Source organism: Melospiza melodia, chromosome 28, assembly GCF_035770615.1.
Source record: "Melospiza melodia melodia isolate bMelMel2 chromosome 28, bMelMel2.pri, whole genome shotgun sequence".
Lineage (NCBI taxonomy): Eukaryota > Metazoa > Chordata > Aves > Passeriformes > Passerellidae > Melospiza > Melospiza melodia.
The window spans coordinates 4,517,529-4,538,039 of NC_086221.1; the positions used below are offsets into that span (position 1 = coordinate 4,517,529).

A 20,511-nucleotide genomic window follows, 5' to 3' on the forward strand; every position below is an offset into this window, starting at 1 on the left:
CACTTTTGGATTGGTTTAGAGTAGAAGCTCACTGTCTAACACAGGTGATGGGTATTGGGAAGCAATTGTAAATATTGTACATGTGTTTTGTATAAAAAGATAACACCACCCTGGGGGCAGACAGAGTGCCTGGGACTGTCTTGCTGAGCGGACCTCGGCTGGACAGGAGAAGGAATTCTATAGATAAGGAGCAATAAACAACCTTGAGACTGAGAAATTAAGAGCTCTGACTCCTCCTTTGATTGCCTGGCTGGGAAAAGAGATTTTCTAATGTATCTGGGGGTCACTGTGAGCAGCAAGAGACCCCGAGAGGACACAGCCCACTCCACCTGAGGTGTCCCAGGTCACACCTGCCCTGCGCCATCCCTGCTGCTGCTCTGCCCTTGGCTGTGCCACACTTGGGTCCCTCCCAAACTGAAGCCATTCCCAGTGTTTTCTCAGCATTTCTCCTACCCACAAAGTGCTCTGGTTCCTCTTTCCCTTCCCTTTTGAGGCCAGCCCAGTGACAAGCTCTGCTGCCACAGAGAGGGCAGCGGTTGGGCTTTGCCTCGTGCAAATCCTCACCCCCAAACTGCAGCCAGAAGCACTTCAGAGCAGAGAAGGGGACACAGGAAGGAGCTGCAGCTCCTGGACACCCTGGAGCTGCTCCCAGCCTGTGCCATGGATGGAAAAGCAGATTGTCAGCAGAGTGTGGTGAAGCTGGTGGCGGCATTTGAAGAGCACTGGTAAGGCAGGAGGGCTCTGGGTGCTCAGGGTGTGTTAGGGCTCCACGTGGAGTGGGTTTGGAAAGGAAGAAACCCGCTGTGGAGGTGGTTTTGGAGCCTGTGGAGAAGCTGACAAGGTGATTTTGGAGAAGCTGACAAGGTGATTTACAATCCTTCACAACTCAGGTCAGCCTCAGTGTCTTCCTCCTGCTGAGGGTCATGAGCAGAATCTGAAAACCTCAGTGGGGTGTGAGTGGCTGTGCCTGGCTCAGGGTTAGGCTGTGGCAGCCCATTTCCCCACAGCCAGCATCTTCACACTCAGCCTGGCTGGTGCATCTTCCTGCTGGGGAAAGGAATCATGGTTTGGAAATTGTCTCTCTGGGCAGGGGTTGTCACTGGGAATTGACTGCCTGGGTGTCTGGGAGGGTCCCAGCCTCAGACTGTCCAGCTGGTTGCAGAGATGTGGCTCCTAGGAAAGGAAACAGAAAGCAATATGGTAAGGGAGAGAGAGAATTCCTTTCATAAAGAAGCTCCTTCCTTTGGAGAGTGAGCTGGGACCCTCAGACAGCGTGTGCGAGGGCATCTGCCCTGGCCCTGGTGTAAAACTCATTCTGAGATTTCAAGTGAGTTATTCTCACTTTCTCCATCTGATGGATCAAGATATGGAATCCTGCCATTCCTTGTACCCATGAGATGCTCTCAGTGAGCCTTGGAGGGGCTGGGTGGTTGAGCAGGTGAGTTTTGCAGCAATTCCTGAAGATGCTCAGGCACAAGATTTCCTTTCATTCCAGGAACTCCTGCATCTCTGCTGTGTGCTGTCCCCAGGCTTTGTGGTTGTCCCCATCATCCCCCAGTGATGTTGTGTTGGAGCCACTGCAGTGTTTGATCTGCCCCCATGTCCCTGCTGCAGTGTGTTTGTTGTTTGCCTTTGATTTAGAGGAAATAAAAGTAACTCAATACTTTCAGAGGAAGCTGGGGAACCTGGGAATGAGCAGACAATGGTTTGGCCTAAGTCAGCATAAATAGAAAGAGAGAAGTTCCCTGTTGGGACTCAGCTGTGGCTTCAGGCTGACACAGGTTTGGGAGGCACCAGGAGAGATGGAAAAAGCTTCTGAAGGGTTCTGCCAACCCCCCTGGACAGGAGGGGATTTGTGCATGGCTGTGGATGCACTCCTGAGCTCACAGACATCCTGAGCATGGGATGGAGCTGGCATCCTCTTCAGATGAGTCTCTGCCCCTCAAGCCACTTCCCATCCTCAGCTTTGCAGTTTGATGTCCAAATTCTTCATGTCTTTCCCATCCCATCCATCCCACTCCTGCCTGCAGGCCAGCAGTGGATGTCTTTCCAGTTCTGCCCAGAGCAGTTTCCTGCAGTGACCAGCTCTTGGATGACAGACAAGTCACCTGCTGTCACATTCACAGCCTGGCTTCTCCCTCATGCCCTCTCTGGACCTGCTTTTTTTATCTTTGCCAGAAAAGGGAAGAGAGAACACCACCAAAAACAACCTGTCTGCAAAACCTCCCACACATGGCTCAAAACTCTTGGCTATTGGGCTGCTCCCTGCTTTCCTCCATGGTGGCAGCAGGCAGAAATCCAGAGCTGTGGGTGGGATAAACAGCAGCATCCTGCTTTTCTAGAGGAGGAGAGGGACTGGGAACAGCAACAGGGGGCTCTGGGAGAAGAGAAGCTGGATCCTGACCATGGAGGATGCTGAGGATGTTTGCACTGCAGGGCAGTGACAGTGCTGAGCAGCTGCTGCTCTTGTCCCTTTTGGTGGCTTTGAGCTGGGCTGTGCTGGGGGAATGGCTGAGCTGATCCCATTCCTTTGTAGCAGGGACAGCACACCTGCCCAGAGGGACAAGCAGGCAGGCAGGCAGCTTCCAGCATCCCCTGCCAACCAGAGCCACTCTCTGAGCAGAAAAGAGGATGAGGAGGAGAAGGGTCAGCAAGGCCAGCGTGGACTCAGCTTCAAATGCCTCCGTTCTCTGCGCTCCAAAATCCGTGAGGACGACTGGAGGAGGCCACAGGGCCCAGGCCTGGAGCCTGGCAGCCAGGTGAGCTCCAGAGCTGCTGGGGTGGGTGCCCACACTCAGGGCTGGCTCAGGGTCTCATCTCTGCCCATGAGGCTGAGCCTTGCTCCCCATGCAGGAACCAGAGGAGAAGAAAATTGCCCTGGAGCTGCTGGAGACAGAGCAGGCTTATGTCAACCGCCTGCACCTCCTTGACCAGGTGAACTGGGGAGTGGAGGGACCAGTGCAAGGGGATTTTGGAGGGATTGAAGCTGTAAAAATGAGCAACATGTGGGCTGCTGGTCTTTACAGCCAGAGATTGGGTCTGGCATTTGTCTTTTCTACACCACACACCTGTGGGAAGCACCTTTGTCCCAGCAAAGCCTTCCATCCCCCTCTCCTCTTGGAGTTTGGGATTTTCCTCCTGCACAGACCTTTCACTGGGTGATGTGCCGGTCCTAGAGCGGGAATGGGATCCTCAAGCATCTCCCTGGCCCTTTTTGTTCACCCTCCTTCCTTCCTTCCAGGTATTCTATACAGAGCTGATGAAAGAAGCCAAAACTGGGAAGACGGTCCCAGAGGAGGTGGTGAAGATGATCTTTTCCAACATCTCCTCCATCTACCAGTTCCATGCTGAGTTCTTCCTGCCAGAGCTGCAGAAGCGCATGGAGGATTGGTGAGCCTCAGGAAGGGATGGGAGGGCAGCACACCTGGGTGGTTTGGCCAGAATGGGGGAGCAGCACTGAGTTCAGGCTCCCATCAGGACCAGAGCTCAGCCTGTCACAGACATCTTTTAGAAAAAATCCTTTCCTTAGGATTTTTCCTCCTGAGAAGCTGGGAGGCCTCAGGAACAAAATGTAAACAATGGTTATCTGCTGCTGTGGAATGCAACAGGTGCATCTATGATTGGTCTCACGTGGTTGTTTGTAATTAATGGCCAATCACAGTCAGCTGGCTCAGACAGAGTCCAAGCCACAAACTTTATAATACCTTCTTTTTCTATTCTTAGCTAGCCTTCTGATGAAATCCTTTCTTCTATTCTTTTAGTATAGTTTTAATATAATATATATCATAAAATAATAAATCAAGCCTTCTGAAACATGGAGTCAGATCCTCATCTCTTCACTCATCATAAGATCCCTGTGAATATGCTCACACAACCTGTTTTGCTCCAAGTGTCTTTTGCTGGAAAACACTTCCTTAAAATGCTCAGATCAGAGTATGGAAAGCTGGGTGACATCTCAGGTGGCTTGAGGGTGTGCCAGGGTGCAAGGTTGGCTGCAAGGTGGGGACATTTCTGTTCTGGAGAGCAGGAAACACTGTGGGGCTGTAGCAGCCTGCAGCAGAGCAAACCACAGTCCTCCACTGTGCTCCTTCAGTTCATCCCTCGCCGTCTGTCTGTCCGTCTGTCCTGAGGAAGCTGCTGGTCTGTGCTTCCCTCCTGCAGGCACCGCAACCCCCGCATCGGAGATGTCATCCAGAAGCTGGCACCCTTCCTCAAGATGTACGGGGAGTACGTCAAGAACTTCGACAAGGCCGTGGAGCTCATCACTGCCTGGTCAGAGAAATCACCGCCCTTCCAGGAGCTCATTGCTGACATCCAGGTAAGGACAGGGCAGGGGAGTGGGGAACGGAGGTTTTGGCAGCACAGCTCCCAAAATCTCCATGGAATGGGGAAACAACAGAGGCTGGGAGCTGCCTTGGTCACTGTTCCTCTGTCCGTGCCTGCTGTCCCTGGCCAGAAGAGGAAGGTCTGTGCTAACCTGACGCTGCAGCACCACATGCTGGAGCCTGTGCAGAGGATCCCGCGCTACGAGCTCCTCCTCAAGGATTACGTGCGGAAACTCCCGCCCCAGTCCCCCGACAGGGGCGATGCTGAGAGTAAGGGCTCACGGAGGGGAGGGCAGGGTGGGTTTGTGGGGAAATAACAACCCCTGGTTGTCGGGGAAGATGAAACAGGAAAGCCTTATAAATATGATTGCCTGGCAAAAGATTTTGAGAATATGGAAACTACAAGTGAGATTGAAATGAAAGCAAGCTTTGAGATCCCTCAGTTACTGAACAACTGGAAAACAATGGTGTGGCCAGCTGAAGGTGATCCCCTTTTGATGGAACAACACCCTCTGCTTGCAGACAGGCCCAAGGGTCAGAGCAGACCCTACAGCTTGGCAGAAGGGATCCAAAGAGGAGTTTTTAGGGTTTAAAATGTAACACAGTGGTAATGTAATGATTCTTATAGGCTGTATGGAAATGCTATAGGATTTGTATCTTGTACTAGATTGGTTAGTGAGAATGAGAACATTCAACAGAGAAGAAGATTTATTGTATTGGAATAGGAACCTCACTCTCTTACCTTTTTTACTCTCTCACCCTCTCATCCTCTCTGCCCCTCTCTTCTCTCAGCCCTGCTCCAGCTGTGGCTGGCAGCTCCCAGCAGGGCCCTGCACCCAGGCCCTTTGCAACAAACCCCAAGTTCCAGCCCTGGCTGCAGAGATCTCTCATGTCTGTCTGTCCATCCGTCCCCACCGTCCTACTCCCGGTGCTCCTACACCTGGTGTTGTACATGGGCTCCAGAAAACCTGGATTCACTCATCAGCTGCCCTGTGCCTTTGGATAAACCTCTCAGTCTGATCCTTTTCTAGCAGGGAGAGGGATTAATCTTCTTTTTCATGGGCTGGGGAGGGTAAGGGTGGTGTGCCAGGTGTCCACAGTATCCCCTGCAGCAGCTGGGGGAGCTTTCAGACCCCTGCAGATAGCACAGCTCCCAGTCCTGCTGGGATGGAGGGGTACAGGAGTGGGCTGTCTGTCCCTCCATGTGCAGTCCAGCTGTACCCAGACTCCTGCACAGCATTTCAGGGCCACTTTGCTTGTGTTCATGGAAGGGCAGCAGCTGCTACTCATGTGCATCCATAAGGGACAGAGCCAGAATCTTTCTCCCACAGCTCCAGAGCAGGTGTTTCACCTCCTGTCTGTTCTCATTGCAGAGGCCCTGGAGATGATTTTTATGGTGGCCAAGCACTCCAATGCAGCCATTGCTGAGATGGTGAGGCCCTGTCCCAGCTGGAAATGCTTTGCAGCTCACTGCACAGTCCCCCTGAAGGGGCCAAGAGCCCTGTGGGTTCAGCTGTGGAGCTTAGACCCTGCTCTTAATGCCCAACCTCACCACCAAGTCACATCTGTAGCATCAGCTGGGGTGTGACCAGCTGGTCAAGGCTGGGAGCTGCTCCCAAAGATCAGTCTGGGCTGGGAGAGCTGTGCCACCTCTCCCAGTACTCAGCACCCCACAAGAACAGATCCTGTGACCCCCCCAGGAACGGCTGCAGAACCTCTGGGTGGTCTATCAGAGGCTGGGCCTCGAGGATGACATCGTGGATCCCTCCAATGAGCTGATCAAGGAGGGGCCAATCCAAAAAATCTCCACCCGCAACAACAGCACGTCGGAGAAATACCTGTTCCTGGTGGGAGCTGGGGTGCCTGGGGCAGGGAGAACATGAGATGGGAGTGGGGAGAGGGGTGGTACAGCCTGGCCAGGGTGTTGCTGGGTCACCTTGAAACAGAGAGGATGAATTCAGAGCTGGGGAGGGAGGGTTTGACCCCGCTCAGTGCAGGGCGCAGTTGGGAATCTGCTGATCCCCAGGAGATGCTTCACCTTTGCAGGGTGGGAGGGGGGGCTGAGGCAGAAACAGACAAGTTTTAGGTGGCAGTGAAGGACCCCAGACCCCAGACAAGCCCACAGCTCAGAGCAGGCAGTGCTGGGCTCCAACCCACCCTCTTCTCCCCTCCCAGTTCAACAACATGCTGCTCTACTGCGTGCCCAAGGTCATCCAGGTGGGCGCCGAGTTCCAGGTCCACCTCCGCATGGATGTGGGGGGCATGAAGGTCAGACACACCTCTTGTGCTTCCCCCAGCTCCTGCCTGCTCCTAAAGCCTCTGCTCTGGGCTGTGGCTGCTGCCTGAATTTCCTCAGGAGGGAGGGAGGAGCTGGAGCCAGGGGTGGCTTTGTGAATGGGGTTGATGCTCTGATCCTGGGAAATGCTGGTGGAATCTCGTGCCTGTGGGATCTGAGGGGCTGAAGGGCTCGTGCCAGAGGGACATCCCCGTGCCCCACATCATGGAGAAAATCCAAGTGTGCTGGAAGTGGGTTCAGCTCCACATCCTTCCTCTGTCTCCCACAGGTGCGGGAGCTGAAGGACACTGAGTTCCCTCACACCTTTCTGGTTTCAGGAAAGCAGCGGACACTGGAGCTCCAAGCCAGGTGAGGGGAAGGGTGGCATCATGCAGATCCTCAGGGAGGAGGGACAACAGCTCATCCAGGTCCTTTTTGTACCCAGGTCTGAGGAGGAGATGAACGACTGGATCCAGGTACCACGGAGTGCTGGGAGAGGGGGCACAGCCCCCTGGGTGAGGGCACCCCCAGTGCCCCTCCAGCCCTGCCTTCCCCTCCAGGCCTTCCAAGATGCCATTGACAGGAAGGAGAAGAGGAGTGAGACCTTTAAGACAGCAGTCCATGGACTGGAGACAGACACCCCTGCACTGAAGGTAACGCCCCTGCTCTCCCTGTGCCCCACCTGGGAGAACACACTGTGCTGTGCCTCAGTTTCCCTAGCTAAACCAGCCTGTGGGGAGGCTGAGGACACCCAGCCTGTGCTGTCCCACCCCCAGGCAGAGGAGCTGGGCCGCCGAGCCCCTCAGTGGGTGAGGGACAACCTGGTGACCATGTGCATGCGCTGCAGGGAGCCCTTCAACGCCATCACCCGCCGCAGGCACCACTGCCGGGCCTGTGGCTATGTGAGTGTCCCCTCCCTCCCTCCTGCTGGCCTGGGAGTGTCCCCTCCCTCCCTCCTGCTGGCCTGGGAGGGTCCCCTCCCTCCTTCCCTCCCTCCTGGCCTGCTCAGGTGGCTGCTGCACCTCTCCTACACCTTGTACCCCTTTCCTAGGCTTGGGGCTGTGTGACCGTGTTCACAGGGGTTCCAAGGATGAGGGAAGAGATGAGGATCTGGCTCCATGTTTTAGAAGGCTTGATTTATTATTTTATGATATATATTATATTAGAACTATACTAAAAGAATAGAAGAAAGGATTTCATCAGAAGGCTAGCTAAGAATAGAATAGCAAAGAAGAATGATAACAAAGGTTTGTGGCTCGGCTCTCTGTCCAAGCCAGCTGTGATTGGCCATTAATTAGGAACAACCCCATGAGACCAATCCCAGATGCACCTGTTGCATCCCACAGCAGCAGATAATCATTGCTTACATTTTGTCCCTGAGGCCTCCCAGCTTCTCAGGAGGAAAAATCCTAAGGAAAGGATTTTCCATAAAAGATGTCTGTGACAGGGGCTGCTCCTACCCCTCAGCTCCTCGTGGAGCTGTGGCTGGGTCCCCTGGCCCTGCCCCAGTGTCACCAGTGTCCCCGTTGGTGGCTGCAGGTGGTGTGTGCTCGCTGCTCTGACTACAAGGCTGAGCTGCAGTACGATGGGAACCGCCCCAACCGGGTCTGCCAGGAGTGTTTCGTCTTCCTCACCGGCCACACGGTGCTGGAGGACCGCGAGGGGAAGCACAAAGGCATCCTGGAGGTGAGCTCCACCCCCGTCTGCCCCCTGAGCACTGCCACCCACCCCGGCTCCAGCCTCTCTGTCCCAGCCTCGCTGTCCCAGGAGGGGTGGGAGTCACTCCCAGGGCACTCAGAAGGTGGATGTGTTGATCTCTTTCCCTCCCTCGTGCTCCAAGCTTTGGGACCAAGCAACTCCCTTCACCACAGGATGAAGCACTGTCACATCTAGGACAGCCCCTCACCTGCCCCTGCCTTCCCTGGAGTGGGCAGGGAATTCCCCAGGAAATTCTCTCAGCTCAGTGCCCTTTCTACCATCTGCACTGGATATTGAGGGATTTGTTGGCTGAGGGATTTGTTGGTTGTTTTGGCAGAAAGGAGCTGCAGAGGTATCAAGCAGGAGTTTGCTCTGCAGTTCCCTGCAGCTGCTGGACAAGAACGGCAAGGGGGGCACGCGGGGCTGGTTCGTGATCCCACAGGACGATCCCCTCGTGCTCTACATCTATGCAGCCCCCCAGGTGAGGCCTGGCTGGAATGCACCCCCAGGGGACATCCCACTGTGCCCAAGGGACACCCCAGGACATCCTGATGTGCCCAAAGGACGTCCCACTGTGCCCAAGGGACATCCTGCTTTGTCCAAGGGAAATCCCGCTGTGCCCAAGGGACATCCTCCTGTGCCCAAGGGACATCCTGGGACATCCTGCTGTGCCCAAAGGATATCCTACTGTGCCCAAGGGACATCCTGCTTTGTCCAAGGGACATCCCATCCCGCTGTGCCCAAGGGACATCCCATCCCAATGTGTCCAAGGGACATCTCACTGTGCCCAAGGGACATCCTCCTGTGCCCAAGGGACATCCTGGGGCATCCCACTGTGCCCAAGGGACATCCTACTGTGCCCAAGGGACATCCCATCCCGCTGTGCCAAGGGACATGCCACTGTGCCCAAAGGACAACCCATTCTGATGTGCCCAAAGGACATCCCACTGTGCCCAAGGGACATCCCACTGTGCCCAAAGGACATGCCACTGTGCCCAAGGGACATCCTACTGTGCCCAAGGGACATCCCATCCCGCTGTGCCAAGGGACATGCCACTGTGCCCAAAGGACAACCCATTCTGATGTGCCCAAGAGACATCCTACTGTGCCCAAAGGACATCCTACTGTGCCCAAGGGACATCCCACTGTGCCTAAAGGACATCCTACTGTGCCCAAAGGACATCCCATCCCACTATGCCCAAGTGACATCCCAATGTGCCCAAGTGACATCCCACTGTGCCCAAGGGACATCTCATCCTGCTGTGCCCAAGTGACATCCCAATGTGCCCAAAGGACATCCCACTGTGCCCAAGGGACATCCCAATGTGCCCAAAGGACATCCCATCCCAATGTGCCCAAGTGACATCCCAATGTGCCCAAGTGACATCCCAATGTGCCCAAAGGACATCCCACTGTGCCCAAGGGACATCTCATCCCGATGTGCCCAAAGGACATCCCAATGTGCCCAAAGGACATCCCGCTGTGCCCAAGTGACATCCCAATGTGCCCAAAGGACATCCCATCCCAATGTGCCCAAGGGACATCCCATCCCAATGTGTCCAAAGGACATCCCGATGTGCCCAAGGGACATCCCATCCCGCTGTGCCCATGCCCTGCCTCCCACCCCTGTCTCTCTCCTTGGCAGGACGTCCGAGCCCACACCTCCATCCCCCTGCTGGGCTACCAGGTGCGGGACCTGCCCCAGAGCGAGTCCCGGCACCTGTTCCAGCTGGCGCAGTCCCGGCAGGTGTTCACCTTCGTGGCCGACACCGAGGAGCTCAAACGGCGCTGGATGAAGGCCATGGCGCGCTCTGCTGCGGGGATCACCGAGGAGGAGGAGGAGGATGAAGATGAAGCAGAATGAGGCCATTCCCAGCCCTGTGCTGCCTTGGGGGGTCACACTCCCCCTGCCTGCTCTTACTGCTGCCTTTGGGCACCCCCGACATCGCTGCGTTCTGGATTTCCATCGCCATGGGGCAGGATGGGGACGCGTTTGCCAGCACACGGACAAAGCTGGGATCCCCTTTTGCTCCCTGCTCACTCTCCGTGCTGGACAGAGCCCCTAGGAGCAGCAGGATTTTGGGGAGCCTGGGATCTGGGGAGCGGAGGATTGGGAAATGGAGATTTGGTGGAGCGGGAATTTTGAGGAGCGGGAGATTTGGGGTATTTGGGGGAGCTCAGGATTTTGAGGAGTGGGGATTTGGGGACGCGGGGAATTTGGGGAAGCGGGGATGTGAGGGAGCGGGGATTTGGGGTATTTGGGGGAGAGGGGATTTAGAGGAGCCCGGGATTTGGGGGACATGGGGAACTGGAGAGTGAGGGATTTGGGGGAGAGGGGATTTGGGGAGTGGGAGATTTGGGGGATTTCGGGAGTGGGGGATTTAGGGGAGCGGGGATTTGGGGAACGGGGATTTGGGGAGGAGGGGATTTGGGGGAGCGGGGGATTTGGGGGATTGGAGGAGCAGAGAATTGAGAGAGTGGGGGATTTAGGGGAGCAGTGGATTTGGGGGAGCGGGAATTTTGGGGAGCGAGGGATTTTGGAGAGCGGGGATTTGGGGAGCAAGGATTTTGGGGAGTGGGAGATTTGGGGAGTGGGGCTTTGGGGGAGCCCAGTATTTGGGGAGCAGGGGAATTTGGGGAGCAGGGATTTGGGGGAGATGGGGATTTGGGGAGCGGGGATTTAGGGGAGGGGGGGATTTGGGGGAGCAGAGGATTTGGGGGGGCAGGGATTTGGGGAGCAGGGGATTTGGGGGATTTAGGGGAGCGGCGATTTGGGGAGCAGGGATGTGGGAGAGCCGGGGATTTGGAGGAGTCCGGGATTTGGGGGAGCAGGGATTTGGGGAGGGGGGATTTTGGGGATTTGGGGGAGCGGGGGATTTGGGGGAGCCCGGGATTTGGGGGGGCAGGGATTTGGGGAGCAGGGGATTTGGGGGATTTAGGGGAGCGGCGATTTGGGGAGCAGGGATTTGGGAGAGTCGGGGATTTGGAGGAGTCCGGGATTTGGGGGAGCAGGGATTTGGGGAGGGAGGATTTTGGGGATTTGGGGGAGCGGGGATTTGGGAAGGGGGGATTTTGGGGATTTGGGGGAGCGGGGGATTTGGAGGAGCCCGGGATTTGGGGGAGCAGGGATTTGGGGAGGGGGGATTTTGGGGATTTGGGGGAGCGGGGGATTTGGGGGAGCGGGGATTTGGGGAGGGGGGATTTTGGGGATTTGGGGGAGTCCCCGGCCCGGGCGCGATGCGGTGCCGCCCGTGGCCACGCGAGGGCAGCACCGCTCCGCGGTTCCGCAGCCGGGCGGGGGTGCCCGAGCCGGGAGAGCCCGCGGCGCTGGGGCTGCTCGGATAAACCCTCCCGGCACCCTCCCTGCGCTCCGTGCAGCCTTCTTTGGGCGTCTGTTTCACAGAGACCCCCGTGGGATTGTCCCCGTGGCTCCACGTTTGTGTCACAAATATATCAGGGATCCAGCTTGTAGCTCAGCCTCACAGCTCAGGGACACCTGTGCTGGATTCAGGATGTCCCTTTTCCAGTTTGTCACCACTCCTGGCCTCACACTGCAGTCCCGTGGTGTGGGGGTACCCCTTAACCCCAGACAGCCCTCACTCCTGCCCATCCCAGGCTTTCCCTGCACCCTCCTGCCCACAAGCACCTTCCACCCTTGTACCTCCCTCAGTTACATTTCCATAGGAAAACACTTTGGGACAAGGTCACATCCACACAGGTGATGCTGGGGAAACACAGGGATCCCCTCTCTATCATCAGCATAACGAGCACCCCTGTTCATTTCAGTCAGTGCTTTAGGCTGCAGCCCCACATTTTTCTCTCTGTGTCCTCTTTAGCTCCCCAAAAACGTTGCCCAGGCAGAAGCTGCCACTTCTGAGCCTGCCAGGGGCCTCATGCCCAGAGCTGGAGGAGCTCATGATCCCTGGCAGGCAGGGACTGCAGCCTTGGGCAGAGCCCAGGGGTGTCTCAGGCTGAACAGAGCCCTGCAAACTGGGAAGGGAGGTGGAGCAGGATCCTGCAAATGGGAACAACACCTGGGGAAAGGATGAGGGGGGGGGGTAAAGATGAATCACAGCTGTCACCACCCTGGGGGGCTTTGGGGAGACAGGAAAAAGCTGTGAGCAATGTCCTTCCTCAGTCTTCTCTACCTAGCTCATCCTGGGAAAGAGCAAACTGCGGTGGCTTTACCTCCTCCAGCTGCAGAGATGCTGTCAAGGAGAGGAGGAGCTGGATCTCAGGGTGCACACAGCACAAGCCGGGCTTTGCAGAGACACCCCAAAGCAGCCCCAGCTCCCAGAGTCACCCCGTGGGAAGGGGAATCCCCTCTCATCAGCCCTTGCAGGGTGAGCGAGGGGAGGAAAGAGTGAGCAAAGGGGAAACCCTCGGGGCTGGAAGGTTCTGCCTGGCGGCCCTTCCACCTCGGCTGTGTCACCGCTGTGTCAGCGAGGAGCAGAGGAACAAAACAAGCCCCGGGCAGGGAGCTGCCCTCAGCTCAGCTCGTGAATGGCCTCAGAATAAATTTCCTGTTTACCCAGTGAGGAATCGCTCCCGGGGCAGAGGGCACCTGGGGGTATTTTTAGAGCTCCTGCTCTCCTCCCTCCTGATCCTCAGCACCCTTGGGACCACTGCAGCACCCATGGGTGCCTTGGAAAGGAGCTGCCACAGAGGAGAGGTGGCACAGGGCAGCAGGGCAGGCCCTCTGTGGGGCTGGCCCCTATGGAGCCCAGCACCCTTACAACCAAGTGCCAGGGGTTACAGAGCAGAATCTGCTGTCCCAGCAGAGCAGGCACCCAAAGAACAGCCCCTAGAGAGCACAAAACCCCTTCCCATGTAGTGCAGAGGGACCTGCAGTCAGTGAGTGAGGAACATGCCCAGTGGAACAGGCCCCAAAGAGGGGAACAGCCAAGCATGCAGGGAACCCCTTACAGAGCCTGTCCCGATGGATGAAGAGCCCAGAGCCCCCCGAGCAGCCCCCAGAGCAGCCCTGCAGGCTGGGCCTGCACTGTGCCACCCTCAAGGACAGGGCGACAGCATCACTGCCCTGAGCATCCCCAAACAGGAGGGTGGGAGACCAAACTTTCAGAGATCAGACTTTGTTTTGATTCCACAAATAAAAGGATTTTTTACACGTGCAGAGAATAAATAGAGTGATGGATTTTTCAGTCCCCAGGCAGCACCACAGTAGTGGTCAAGCAGAGCAGTTTGGCCCTCCCGCCTCCAGAACAGAAAGTGAAACCCCGGTGCAGAAGCCACAGTTTCCTATTCTCGAGAATGGGGAAGGCTCAGAGGCCATTTACTGGCATCCCCCCGCGGGCCCCCCCACGCCTCTTCCCGTAAGCACTGACCAAAATACCCTGTGAAAGCCACAGGGGCTGTGCTGGGCTGGGACAGCATCAGAGACACCCAGGGGAACCTGTGTCCCTGAGCTGCTGCCCTGCAGAGCCTCCACTGTCCATCCCAAATCCAGCTGGGGATATTGCTCTGCTGAATTCAGAGCCACACGCACAAATGGTACTGTTTGTTATCTGCTGCAGAGACTCTAATTCCAGAGGATCTCTTAAATTCTGAGGAGATTCTCTAAACTCTAAGAGATTCCAGAGGATCTCTTAAATTCTAAGGAGATTCTCCAAACTCTAAGAGATTCCAGAGAATCTCTTAAATTCAGGGACAGTATGAGCTGCCACTGGCGTTGTTCGTATGCCTCTGTACCATAAAGGCAGATGAACAACATGTTAAACAGCAAAATAAGCACGCTGCTATTAATTGCATGCCATTAACCCTTCAGATTTACCAGTGCAATCACTGGAAGTGGATTAACACAGCCCATGAATGTCATGCATTCCATGTGGCCCCCACCTCTGGGGCACATGGAGAGGTTTGAGGGAGCAGGGGAGGTGGCAGGGGCACAGCTGTGGTCCCCCCTTGCAGGGCTCTGTGGGTGCAATCCCCCCCTGATCCCCAAGAAGGGGCTCAGCAGGGCCTGGGCTGGTGCCCTCCAGGTGTGGGGTGGGATGGGAACCATGTGGGGCAGCAGGACCCCACGGGCCCAGCCTGCAGGGCTGCTCTGGGGGCTGCTCGGGGGGCTCTGGGCTCTTCATCCATCGGGACAGGCTCTGTAAGGGGTTCCCTGCATGCTTGGCTGTCCCCCTCTTTGGGGACTGTTCCACTGGGCATGTTCCTCACTCACTGACTGCAGGTCCCTCTGCACTACATGGGAAGGGGTTTTGTGCTCTCTAGGGGCTGTTCTTTGGGTGTCTGCTCTGCTGGGACAGCAGATTCTGCTCTGTAACCCCTGGGATTTGGTTGTAAGGGTGCTGGGCTCCATAGGGGCCAGCCCCACACTGAGTGCTTGTAGGTATTGAGTTCCATAGGGGCTGTGACCCTGCTTGAGGACAGCACATCCCTCACTGTGGGACAGGACAACCCTTGCCATGGGGCTCTTGGGGCAGCACACCCCTCACTATGAGATTTAAGGTAGCACTTCCCTCACTGTGGGATTTTGGGCAGCACACCCCTCACTATGAGATTTTGAGTAGCACACCCCTCACTGAGATTTTGAGTAGCACACCTTTCACTGTAAGATTTTGGGCAGCACATCCCTCGCTATGAGATTTTGGGCCTCATATCCCTCACTATGAGACTTCGGGCAGCACATCCCTCACCATGAGATTTTGGGTCACACACCCCTCACTGTGAGATTTAGGGTAGCACACCCCTCATTGTGAGATTTTGGGTAGCACGCCCCTCATAAAGAGATATTGAATAGCACACCCCTCACTATGAGATTTTGGGTAGTTCAGCACACCCCTCACTGAGATTTTGGGCAGCACATCCCCTCACTGTGAGATTTTGGGCAGCACATCCCCTCACTGTGAGATTTTGGGCAGCACATCCCTCACTGAATTTTGGGTCACACACCCCTCGCTATGAGATCCTGAGTCACACACCCCTCACTATGAGATTTTGGGCAGCACACCCCTCGCTATGGGGCAGGGGACACTCCCCCCTCACTGAGGCGTTTTTGGGCAGTTCCCCACTCACCGAGGCGTTTTGGGGCAGGTTTTTGGGCACTCCCCCCTCACTGAGGCGTTTTTGGGCAGGTTTTTGGGCAGGTTTTTGGGCACTCTCCCCTCACTGAGGTGTTTTTGGGCAGCTCCCCCTTCACTGAGGCATTTTTGGGCAGCTCTCCCCTGGCTGAGGTGTTTTTGGGCAGGTTTTTGGGCACTCTCCCCTCACTGAGGTGTTTTTGGGCACTCCCCCCTCACTGAGGCGTTTTTGGGCAGGTTTTTGGGCACTCCCCCCTCGCTGAGGTGTTTTTGGGCAGTTCCCCCCTCACTGAGGCGTTTTTGGGCAGGTTTTTGGGCACTCCCCCCTCACTGAGGCGTTTTTTGGACAGGTTTTTGGGCATTCCCCCCTCACTGAGGTGTTTTTGGGCAGGTTTTTGGGCACTCCCCCCTCACTGAGGTGTTTTTGGGCAGGTTTTTGGGCACTCCCCCCTCACTGAGGTGTTTTTGGGCACTCCCCCCTCACTGAGGCGTTTTTTGGACAGGTTTTTGGGCATTCCCCCCTCACTGAGGTGTTTTTGGGCAGGTTTTTGGGCATTCCCCCCTCACTGAGGTGTTTTTGGGCACTCCCCCCTCACTGAGGTGTTTCTGGGCACTCCCCCGTCACTGAGGTGTTTTTGGGCAGGTTTTGGGCACTCCCCCGTCAATGAGGTGTTTTTGGGCAGGTTTTTGGGCACTCCCCCCTCACTGAGGCGTTTTTTGGACAGGTTTTTGGGCATTCCCCCCTCACTGAGGTGTTTTTGGGCACTCCCCCGTCACTGAGGTGTTTTTGGGCAGGTTTTGGGCACTCCCCCGTCACTGAGGTGTTTTTGGGCAGGTTTTTGGGCACTCCCCCCTCACTGAGGCGTTTTTTGGACAGGTTTTTGGGCACTCTCCCCTCACTGAGGTGTTTTTGGGCAGCTCCCCCTTCACTGAGGCATTTTTGGGCAGCTCTCCCCTGGCTGAGGTGTTTTTGGGCAGGTTTTTGGGCACTCTCCCCTCACTGAGGTGTTTTTGGGCACTCCCCCCTCACTGAGGCGTTTTTGGGCAGGTTTTTGGGCACTCCCCCCTCGCTGAGGTGTTTTTGGGCACTCCCCCCTCACTGAGGCGTTTTTTGGACAGGTTTTTGGGCACTCCCCCCTCACTGAGGCGTTTTTTGGACAGGTTTTTGGGCATTCCCCCCTCACTGAGGTGTTTTTGGGCAGGTTTTTGGGCATTCCCCCCTCACTGAGGTGTTTTTGGGCACTCCTCCCTCACTGAGGCGTTTTTTGGACAGGTTTTTGGGCATTCCCCCCTCACTGAGGTGTTTTTGGGCAGGTTTTTGGGCATTCCCCCCTCACTGAGGTGTTTTTGGGCACTCCCCCCTCACTGAGGCGTTTTTTGGACAGGTTTTTGGGCATTCCCCCCTCACTGAGGTGTTTTTGGGCAGGTTTTTGGGCACTCCCCCCTCACTGAGGCGTTTTTTGGGCAGGTTTTTGGGCAGCTCTCCGCAGCGCCGCGGTGCCGGAGCTGCAGCAGCTCAGCCTCTGCAGCCTCTGCAGCCTCTCAGCCCCACCGGCGCTTCCGCTGCTCCCGCCAAGCGCTTTAAATAATAAATAAATAAATAAACGGAGTTCAGAGGCGGCCACAGCAGAGCCCTGCCCCGGGGGGAGCTCCCAGGGCGGCGGGGACACGAGGGACACGGGTGTCCCCTGGGTCTGGGGGCACCCCCTGCATGGATGCGAGATGATGCTAAATGATGGGAAATATTGGTGATAACCCCCCCCCCCAAAAAAAATAAAACCCCACAGCCAAGATTGTGTAACCTTAGGGGTTCTTCACCCCCCCCAATCCCTCAGGGAACAACCCAGACCCAGAGGGGGATCCCAGGATCCACCCAGCTGCACCCCATTTTTGCAGCGCCTGGGCAGGACCTCGCTGTGGGGGTAGGAGATGATGCTAAATGATGGAAAATATTGATGATACCCCCCTCCCCCGCAAAAAAAATAAACTCCACAGCCAGGATTGTCTAACCTTAGGGGTTCTTCACCCCCCCAATCCCTCAGGGAACAACCCAGACCCAGAGGGGGATCCCAGGATCCACCCAGCTGCACCCCATTTTTTCACTCTGGGGGTGTCCCCATGCTTGGGGCAGCATCTGAGGAGGGAGAAGGTTCCACCTGCTCCTCGGTGCCCCCGCAGGAGGCTGCAAAGGGCATTTCGTGCGCTGGGGAAGCACAGGTCGTGCATCCCCGGTGTGGCGAGGCGGGAGGTGTTTCCCGGTGCCGCAGGAATTCGCTGTTTGCGCCTGTGTTGTGGGAGGCTGGGGGAAGGAAGAAGGGGCGGAGGTGGCGGTGGAGGTGGTGGGGGGGGGGGGGGGATGATGCTGGCAGTTGTTATTATTTAATTTTATTTTCCTTCCTCCATCCAGGAATCTCTGCAATGTGCCGGCTGCTCGCCGGGAGGCTGGGGTGGCCGTGAGTCACTGCTGCCGCTGGAACGTGACTCAGTCCTGCTGCTGCTCCGCCGCCAGGACATGACCAGACTGCCAAAAAGCGGGAGAAGCCCCAGCTCCCATTCCCGCCCGCGCCGGGGGCCGAGGACACGCGAAATCCCCTCGGGGAGCTCGGCATCCCGCTTGCCAGGGAGCCAGAAAACAGAGCTAGGCATGGGGGGCACAATGGGCTTATTTATTTATGTATTTATTTATTTATTTATGTATTTATTTATTTCTGTATTTTTAAAATATTTTTCCCTTTTTTTATTTTCTTTTTTTTTTTTTTTTTTCTCCAGCTAGGAAAACCCTCTCCACCCACTCCGGCTCACCCATCCCTGCATTGCCATGGGGCAGTCCCTGGGCTTTTGCTTCCTCATTTTCCAGGCTCTGTCTCTATGCGTGAGCAGGGAAAGCTTCTGGCACCGTGCCTGCCCCAGTTCCCGTGCCTCAGTTTCCCCATCCGGTGCGGAGTGGAGATTTCCCCATCGGGACCGGGGGTTACTTCAGGTTGTGCTTTGAGGCCAGTGAACAGCAGCTGCAAGGGGTTGTTATTAATATTAATTAATAGCCAGGCTCGGCCGGGGCTCAGGTGGCAGCGAGGGATGAAGCAGCCCTGAGTCACAGGGCAGAGCAGCCCTGACACACTCACTGCACCCCAGAGAGGCACAGCCAGGGCTGGGCGATGCCGGGCAGGAGCCCTCCTCATCCTCACCCTCCTGCTGCCTGTGGGATGGGCCCTGAGGAGCAGGAGGGTAGCGGAGCATCCCCAGATCCAGGGAGCATCCCCAGATCCAGCAGAGCATCCCCAGCTCCAGGGAGCATCCCCAGATCCAGAGGAGCATCCCCAGCTCCAGCAGAGCATCCCCAGATCCAGCAGAGCATCCCCAGCTCCAGGGAGCATCCCCAGCTCCAGCAGAGCATCCCCAGATCCAGCAGAGCATCCCCAGATCCAGCAGAGCATCCCCAGCTCCAGGGAGCATCCCCAGCTCCAGCAGAGCATCCCCAGATCCAGGGAGCATCCCCAGCTCCAGGGAGCATCCCCAGCTCCAGGGAGCATCCCCAGCTCCAGGGGAGCATCCCCAGCTCCAGGGAGCATCCCCAGATCCAGGGGAGCATCCCCAGCTCCAGCAGAGCATCCCCAGATCCAGGGAGCATCCCCAGATCCAGCAGAGCATCCCCAGATCCAGGGAGCATCCCCAGCTCCAGGGAGCATCCCCAGCTCCAGCAGAGCATCCCCAGATCCAGGGAGCATCCCCAGCTCCAGGGAGCATCCCCAGCTCCAGGGAGCATCCCCAGATCCAGGGGAGCATCCCCAGCTCCAGGGAGCATCCCCAGCTCCAGGGAGCATCCCCAGCTCCAGGGAGCATCCCCAGATCCAGGGGAGCATCCCCAGCTCCAGCAGAGCATCCCCAGATCCAGGGAACATCCCCAGATCCAGGGAACATCCCCAGATCCAGGGGAGCATCCCCAGCTCCAGCAGAGCATCCCCAGATCCAGAGGAGCATCCCCAGCTCCAGGGAGCATCCCCAGATCCAGGGAGCATCCCCAGCTCCAGCAGAGCATCCCCAGATCCAGGGGAGCATCCCCAGCTCCAGCAGAGCATCCCCAGATCCAGGGGAGCATCCCCAGCTCCAGCAGAGCATCCCCAGATCCAGAGGAGCATCCCCAGCTCCAGGGAGCATCCCCAGATCCAGGGGAGCATCCCCAGATCCAGCAGAGCATCCCCAGATCCAGGGAGCATCCCCAGATCCAGGGGAGCATCCCCAGATCCAGGGGAGCATCCCCAGATCCAGCAGAGCATCCCCAGATCCGGGGAGCATCCCCAGATCCAGGGGAGCATCCCCAGATCCAGGGGAACATCCCCAGATCCAGGGGAGCATCCCCAGCTCCAGCAGAGCATCCCCAGCTCCAGGGAGCATCCCCAGATCCAGGGGAGCATCCCCAGCTCCAGGGAGCATCCCCAGATCCAGCAGAGCATCCCCAGATCCAGGGGAGCATCCCCAGATCCAGGGGAGCATCCCCAGATCCAGGGGAGCATCCCCAGCTCCAGGGAACATCCCCAGCTCCAGCAGAGCATCCCCAGATCCAGGGAGCATCCCCAGATCCAGGGGAGCATCCCCAGCTCCAGGGAGCATCCCCAGATCCAGGGAGCATCCCCAGATCCAGCAGAGCATCCCCAGATCCAGAGGAGCATCCCCAGCTCCAGGAAGCATCCCCAGCTCCAGGGAGCATCCCCAGCTCCAGGGGAGCATCCCCAGCTCCAGGGAGCATCCCCAGATCCAGGGGAGCATCCCCAGCTCCAGCAGAGCATCCCCAGATCCAGGGAATATCCCCAGATCCAGGGAACATCCCCAGATCCAGGGGAGCATCCCCAGCTCCAGCAGAGCATCCCCAGATCCAGAGGAGCATCCCCAGCTCCAGGGAGCATCCCCAGATCCAGGGAGCATCCCCAGCTCCAGCAGAGCATCCCCAGATCCAGGGGAGCATCCCCAGCTCCAGCAGAGCATCCCCAGATCCAGAGGAGCATCCCCAGCTCCAGGGAGCATCCCCAGATCCAGGGGAGCATCCCCAGATCCAGCAGAGCATCCCCAGATCCAGGGAGCATCCCCAGATCCAGGGGAGCATCCCCAGATCCAGGGGAACATCCCCAGATCCAGGGGAGCATCCCCAGCTCCAGCAGAGCATCCCCAGCTC

At 57.1% G+C, this 20,511-nt stretch overlaps 1 protein-coding gene across 1 annotated transcript; it reads left to right on the plus strand.

The window, feature by feature from the left end:
• The first annotated feature begins 554 nt into the window (after positions 1–554).
• On the plus strand, positions 555–10,446 carry FGD2 (FYVE, RhoGEF and PH domain containing 2). Its single transcript, XM_063177785.1, has 16 exons — positions 555–725; positions 2,537–2,759; positions 2,854–2,934; positions 3,242–3,390; positions 4,162–4,318; positions 4,457–4,595; positions 5,699–5,757; positions 6,026–6,172; positions 6,501–6,593; positions 6,890–6,969; positions 7,046–7,076; positions 7,161–7,253; positions 7,377–7,502; positions 8,140–8,286; positions 8,636–8,779; positions 9,944–10,446. The coding sequence occupies exons 1-16, from the start codon at positions 661–663 to the stop codon at positions 10,160–10,162; spliced, it is 1,953 nt and encodes a 650-aa protein (XP_063033855.1). The 5' UTR covers positions 555–660; the 3' UTR covers positions 10,163–10,446.
• The last annotated feature ends 10,065 nt before the right edge of the window (positions 10,447–20,511 follow it).